Genomic DNA, 7,580 nt, shown 5'->3' on the forward strand with positions numbered 1-7,580 from the left:
CAGCAAGAAGCTCACCCCAGCCGAGAAAAACTATTGCGTGACCCGGAAAGAACTCCTGGCAGTAGTCAAGAGCCTTGACTTTTTCCATGCTTACCTGTACGGTGCAACTTTCACCATCCGCACGGATCACGCTGCATTGCGGTGGTTGAAGTCACTGAAAAACCCTGAGGGCCAACTTGCTCGCTGGATAGGTAAAATAGAGCAGCATCACTACACTATTGTGCACCGATCTGGGCTAACACACGGTAACGCGGACAGCTTGAGCCGGCGCCCCTGCCTACCTGAGTGTCAACATTGCCTCCAGAGGGAAAGCGTCCAGAATATGTGCCGCCGCACTACAGTGGAACAGACAGCGGAAGTGCCATGGGAAGACTTGGGAAAACTGCAGCAGGAGGACCGAGATCTGAGACCAATTATGGAGTGGCTGAGTCAATCGTCAACGCGACCTGGGTGGGAAGTAGTCTCGAGAGAAAGCCCTACCACCAAGAATTACTGGACTCAGTGGGACACTCTTCGGATGGACGACGGGGTGTTGCAGCGACGCTGGGTCTCTCATGATGGTCTTGACCACTACTGGTCCACGGTGCTACCTATGAAGTCCCGGGAAGGCGTCCTGAAAGAAATGCACGACAGCATCACCAGCGGACACCTTGGGGTAAAGAAGACACTGAGTCGCCTGCGCCAAAGGTTCTACTGGGTTGGCATGAGGAAGGACGTGGAAGAATGGTGCCACGCGTGTGAGGTGTGCTGTGCAAAGAAGGGCCCCAAGAAGCGTCACCGTGCCCCATTGCAACTATACCAGGTTGGAGCCCCCATGGAACGGGTGGCAGTGGATACAGCAGGACCCTTGCCTGTGACGACGAACGGAAATAGGTACATCTGCGTCACAATGGATTCCTTCACCAAGTGGCAGGAAGCCTACGTCATCCCTGACCAGGAAGCCACTACCATCGCTAAGGTATTGGTGGAGGAGTTCTTCTGTCGCTTCGGTGTGCCTAACGAGCTCCATTCCGACCAGGGAAGGAATTTTGAGTCAACAGTCCTTGCTGAGTGCTGCAAGCTCCTGGGTATCAAGAATACCTGGACCACCCCTCTACACCCACAGTCAGATGGAATGGTGGAGAGGTTTAATTGGACGTTGGGCCAGGAGTTGGCCAAGCAGTGCAACAATGATCAGTCTTCATGGGATCAGAAGGTGCCTGCGCTCCTCATGGCCTACAGGTCTGCCGCCCACGAGACTACGGGGTATTCACCGGCAAAGCTGATGTTTGGACGTGAGCTGCGATTGCCGGTGGACCTACTGACAGGAAGGCCTCCTGGGGAAAGCCTTCCAAGGGACGCCTCCAGTTTTGCCCGTCAACTAGAGGAACGGCTGGAAGAGGTGCACCATCAAGTCCGTGGTGCCTTGAAGTTCTCCGGGGAGGCCATGAAGCCCGGTTACAATATGAGGGCAAGCCACGTTGGCTTCAAGGAAGGAGACCAAGTCTGGCTTTACAACCCGCAGAGGAAGAAAGGACAGTCTCCGAAGTTACAGAGCCCCTGGGAAGGCCCTTATACTGTGCTAGAACGCCTCTCCGACGTGACTTACCTAATCCGGAGAACGGAAAGGACCAAGCCGAAAGTTGTCCACGTCAACCGGCTATGGAGGTACCACGGTCCGGGAAACTACACCTAGAACAACTACAGACACCCAGCAGCCGACGAAAACGCAAGGTACGTCCAGGACCGAGAGGAAGTCGACGACGACATAGGCCTTCTGGACCTTTCAGCCGAGGGAGATAACCTCCCGGCTTCGGCAGATGTTCCAGGGACACCCCAAGAAGCGGACGACGACGAGGCGCACCAGGAGACAGACGCACAGGAGGCACCGAACAGAAGACAGAGACAACGCAGGCGTCCACAGCGATACGACAATTATTATGTTTTTGATTAATTTTCTTATGTTTATATATAGTTAAGTGTGTGATCGGGACGATCACAATTAAGAGAGGGGGATAGTGTTGTGCTGGAAGCTTCCCCCGGCGTCCATGGGCCTCTAGAAGGCTCCGGGTGGAGCGAGCAGGGGGGCGGGGAGCAAGGGCCCGTCCGCGCTCCGCGGGGCGCGGCCAGACGCCAGGCGGGAAGTGTTGCCAACTCGCACATATTTTTGCTACATGTTCTTGTATGATCTAAAATATACAGTAACATTCTAGATTGTACTGTTCTGGATATATATAGGAGAAGAGGGCGAGAGGGGACAGTCCCAGTCATAGTAAGCAAGTGGTCAGTGAAGAGTCAGAGTGAAGTGTACTACTAAGGAAGAATATTAAACTACAGAAGCTGTGCTAGGTGTTTACATATCTCCCTCCCACGGAGTCTCCTGACGGCGACACGGAACCCAAGTAACACGTCCGGCATAACAATATATTATAAAAAAAAAAAATATATATATATATATATATATATATATATATATATATATATATATATATATATATATATATATATATATATATATATATATATATATATAGTATACCCGCATCAGTCGGACCAATTAGGGGGAAGGCCAATCCGAGTTATCCGAAAATTCGAGTTACGCCTGTTACCACTAACAGTTGAAATGGTATGTGTAATGCATTACGTAAATAGGTATTATATACATGGCGCGCGCACGCACACACACACGCGGCGTACACACACACACATGTAACGCACCATGAGCTTGGCACGGCTCACACCTTTCTCATGGTCCTGTATAACAGTCATTTTGTCTGCCACCGACAGCATCTTCAACTTCCTAACTGACGTGGAAGACACAGCCTTGCCCTTAGAAGCCATAGCAGAATTACAAGGCAACAATAATGGCTACAGAGCGAGCTAAAGGTGAGGGAGACACTGCCACGCAACTGCTAAGTCAGCTGTGTAAACACTGATCTTGGCGCCGCAGTGCCGGTTCGGCGCCCATTTCGTCTCCAACGGCTCGGACAACTCCTGAAATGATTCGGACGATATAAGAGCTATCAGCGGTGCGTTTGAGAGAGGGAATCGGGCCACCCCGGGCGCCCAGACCAACTGGACCCATCTATCAAACGCTTTTTTGCGCCTCTCAGTTAAGCCTCGTCGTTGCTATCGTAATGGCATCTCACTGGCAGGAAAATGGCGTCCGCTGCTCTCTCTCTCTCTCTCTCTCTCTCTCTCTCTCTCTCTCTCTCTCTCTCTCTCTCTCTCTAGCTGTTCTGGCAGCAAAATGGCGTCCGCTGATCTTTTTGGCGACGTTTAAACATGCATCACTAGCTGTTCTGGCCGTAGAGCTCCTTGCAACAGAGGATGAAAAGGAAGCTGCAGTGGTTAGTGTGGAAGAGAGGTGAAATTCAATGGAAGCACTTATATGTATTTGTTTGGGCCGCCATATTTCCTGATGACGTCATCACAGCACGGAGGCGCTCCACCTCTCTAAACTGCGCTCCAGCAAGGAGTCCGGATTGGGAATCCGGGCTGCGGCGTCACGTGTTTGAGAGCACACGGATCGGTCCGTGCAGCCCGAGTCGCTCTCTCAAACGCAGCCCAAGGGTATTTTAGCCAGTATATAAGCCGAGTGGCTTAAAATTGCTCAATCAAAGGTCAAAAAATGCCTACCGGAGCACTCGGGATAGAACGTGAAAAAAAAAAGGATCGTGAAAGTGTCCGGCTTATACGATATCCGGCTTATTCGGGTCCGACTTAAGCGGGGTCTACTGTATATATATATATATATATATATATATATATATATATATATATATATATATATATATATATATATATATATATATATATATATATATATATATTAGTAAAACTTACTTCATTCTACCAATTTATACTTAACACACACACACACACACACACACACACACACACACACACACACACACACACACACACACTATCGCTCCTTTAACTATGCGATAAGGCAAAACAGTATATACAGTATAAGCTTTGTCCATTCATGTCTCCTTTGCCAAAAAAAAAAGCAATTATTTGCACTATCATCCTTACTTTCTGTTATACAGGTGATCCATGATGAATACACTAACTGTGCAGTTGCTGTCGTGGGAGTGAACAACCCTCACCTAACGTCCCCGCCCCTCACTCTCTGTCAAGACCTGTGCTCGTCCATCCCTTGGATCGACTTCAACACAACCGACCTAACACGAGGTTACACGTACTGCTGCACTGTGGCGGACCTTCGTGCTGCTGTGCCTGACGTCCCTGACCTCGGCGACATCTGTCTCCTTAGCGGAAATGGCTGTTAACGGTGGTAGCGTTTACATTGTGGGCGGAACGTTTGGCTATGTCCTCCCTCTTTCAGTTAATGAATAATAAAATTTAGCATTCAAATATTGTTTTTAAAAAGCCATATTTGCATACTTGAAAGCCCTTCCTATCTCCTCTCACAACTACTGTGTATACGCCATTGGTTTATTATATATCTGTCAAGTAACAATAAGTGACCGCAACTACAAATATCCCTAGATCGGACTCAACTTCTGATACTATATACCTAAAAAGATGTCATTATAGCTCATCCAACTTTATCATCAACTTTGGCAACACTCGCAGTCTTTGGTCTAATTCCCATTCTATGGAAAAGTAGATATCTCTAAAACTCGCCTTATTTCCCCGTAACACAGGTTTATGAGTCTTGTGGCATGAATATGTATTATGTTGACTCCTATGTACTATATGCCTTTATCCTAAATTTCAAGCTCGATGTTTCGTTATGTATGCAAGAATATATCACTTGCTAAGAATATGACTTGCTCACGTGGCCACAACCTTGACTGTTCAGAATTTTATATCATCTAAGACGAATTGTCCTTTTTGTACTCAATATGCCTGTGCTGTTTTTCTATATTACCTAACTTACCAACAATGTAAATTTTTTTGACTATATGAAATACATATTTGAGCACCGCTTAACCCACTCCCCCTTCGCTGAAATATCCATCTTAGGAGAGGTCACTATGCTTTTGATTTCATCCTCTTTCACGTACCAGCTTGTGGGTGAACAGACCTGTAACTTTGCTCTCCTAAATGATATACAGGTTTTTGTTTCCCATCCTACGCGTATCGCTGACCGCCTTGGTGACACGCCCACACACTAGACTAGTTTCTAACCTATGATCCTTCAGCTTATTATGTCAAACTATTATCTCCTTTGGGTTCCTCCAATCACAACCATATTTCGGCATCCTGTCCTTGCGCTCCTGTGCAACCTCTGGACACACACTGAGGAGAGGTACTTTTTCATTTTCCTGCAGCCGGGTGGGATAACCTGTGGATGTATTTCTATAATTTCTCGTAGAATGATTACTACTTCCAGGTCAGAGACTCCTTGTATGTCAAGCGCACTACGGAGGTGATTGTCTCTAGAATGGAGGCTCACATTCAACGTACTTCTCTACTTCATGCTAAAAAGCCCTGGTTCAATTACGCTTGTTCTTGTGCTACAGAAGATAAGACAGACATCTCACAAAACGTACCTGAGTCTTCGAACTTCTGCTATTTTTTTTATGCCCGAAATGGCGCCAAACCTATTCCTCGACTCACCACTCCTTTCATTAATTAAAGAAAAATGCCACAACAATCCGTTCCCTTATTCTGCTACAGATTTGTGGCACCTAGCCACAATGACGTCAAGTGGTCGGCAGTGCCAAGATAAAAAAAAATAGACCAGGTCTTCCCACGCGCAGGATTTGACGTCATCAGCAGTATGATAGAGAGAAGCCGGATAATAATAAGGAAAACGAGAGATTTCATGGGATACTGAAACGAGTGTGTGTGTGTGTGTGTGTGTGTCACTCTCACTCACTCTTGCACTCACTCACATGCTCTCATACTCACACACGCACACACCCACTCACTCACACTCACACCCACTCTCACTCTCACACTCTCAGACACTCTCACAAACTCACACTCACACTCTCACACTCACACTCACTCACAGTCACTCACTCACAGTCACTCACTCACACTCACTCACACTCACACAGTCACACTCTCTCTCTCTCTCTCTCTCTCTCTCTCATATATATATATATATATATATATATATATATATATATATATATATATATATATATATATATATATATATATATATATATATATATATATATATATATATATATATATATATATATATATATATATATATATATATATATATATATATATATATATATATATATATATATATATATATATATATATATATATATATATATATATATATACAACAAAGGACACAGCTCAAGGGCACAAAAAAGGAAAAAAAAAAGCCCGCTACTCGCTGCTCCTACAAAAAAATAATCAAAAGAGGTGGCCGAAAGAGAGTCAATTTCGGGAGGAGAGGTGTCCTGATACCCTCCTCTTGAGAGAGTTCAAGTCGTAGGCAGGAGGAAATACAGATGAAGGAAGATTGTTCCAGAGTTTACCAGCGTGAGGGATGAAAGAGTGAAGATGCTGGTTAACTTTTGTATAAGGAGTTTGGACAGTATAGGGATGAGCATGAGTAGAAAGTCGTGTGCAGCGGGGCCGCGGGAGGGGGGGAGGCATGCAGTTAGCAAGTTCAGAAGAGCAGTCAGCGTGAAAATAGCGATAGAAGATAGAAAGAGAAGCAACATCGAGACGGGATGAGGTAGAAAACTATCAGTAGGAGGAGGAAAGCTGATGAGACGAAGAGCCTTAGACTCCACTCTGTCCAGAAAAGTTGTGTGAGTGGAGCCCCCCCACACGTGAGATGCATACTCCATACGAGGGCGGACAAGGCCCCTGTATATGGATAGCAACTGCGCGAGGGAGAAGAACTGGCGGAGACGAAGCTGATTTAGCGAGATTTTGGCTCCTCTTTTTCTTGCATGTAGTGTTTATTTTTTGTATTATTTGCATCAACTTGTATTAAAACATCTCTGTTATCACTCATTAATTACTCCATAAATTATATAATCGTCTCGTATCCCTGGTAGTGTGATCCGGCTTAAGTTGTTATTGGAGACTAGTGTTCGGGGATAGACAAGGACAAACTATAATATACATTTATTTAAAATTAAATGAAAGTAATTGACTTACGCAATATTTTACGCTCAGACGATCATAACACTCTGGCATATTCAGTAATGGATACAGCATATGACAAACGACATGTCTTAAACATAATACTACATTATGTGCTCAATTGTTGCCAATAATAATAACACTCATCATTCCACAAGCAGTAGTTTCTATATCTCTGCTTACATCACAACAATTAAGTACTCTCCTCACAAATCCTAGTAACACATCTTATAGTATAATCTACTGCAATTCACGGAAACACCAAATCATACCACACGCAGTGGTTTCCATCTCTGCTTAACATCGCAAAAAAATAATCACTATCTTGTACCACTCACAATCTTACTACACATCTCGTATAATATAATCTCCAGGTCGGTTTCCCTTAGATTCTCGAATTTCTACTCACGATTAAGATCACAACAGCCATTCTCAGCTGAGTGAGTAGAGCAGGTCTGCTTGAAGCGAGAGCAAGGCTCGGTCTGCCCATACTACTG

At 45.1% G+C, this 7,580-nt stretch overlaps 1 protein-coding gene across 1 annotated transcript in view; it reads left to right on the forward strand.

Annotated features, from left to right (window-relative positions):
• LOC127008030 (uncharacterized) overlaps positions 1 to 4,362 on the forward strand; it is a 51,840-nt gene extending 47,478 nt beyond the window's left edge. Inside the window, exon 7 of the mRNA XM_050879565.1 lies at positions 4,035 to 4,362. Coding sequence (XP_050735522.1) covers positions 4,035 to 4,277 — 243 coding nt within the window. The 3' untranslated portion in view covers positions 4,278 to 4,362. The remainder of the gene's footprint in view (positions 1 to 4,034) is intronic.
• Positions 4,363 to 7,580: the final 3,218 nt, after the last annotated feature.

Source organism: Eriocheir sinensis, chromosome 4, assembly GCF_024679095.1.
Source record: "Eriocheir sinensis breed Jianghai 21 chromosome 4, ASM2467909v1, whole genome shotgun sequence".
In the NCBI taxonomy this organism is placed as follows: Eukaryota; Metazoa; Arthropoda; class Malacostraca; order Decapoda; family Varunidae; genus Eriocheir; species Eriocheir sinensis.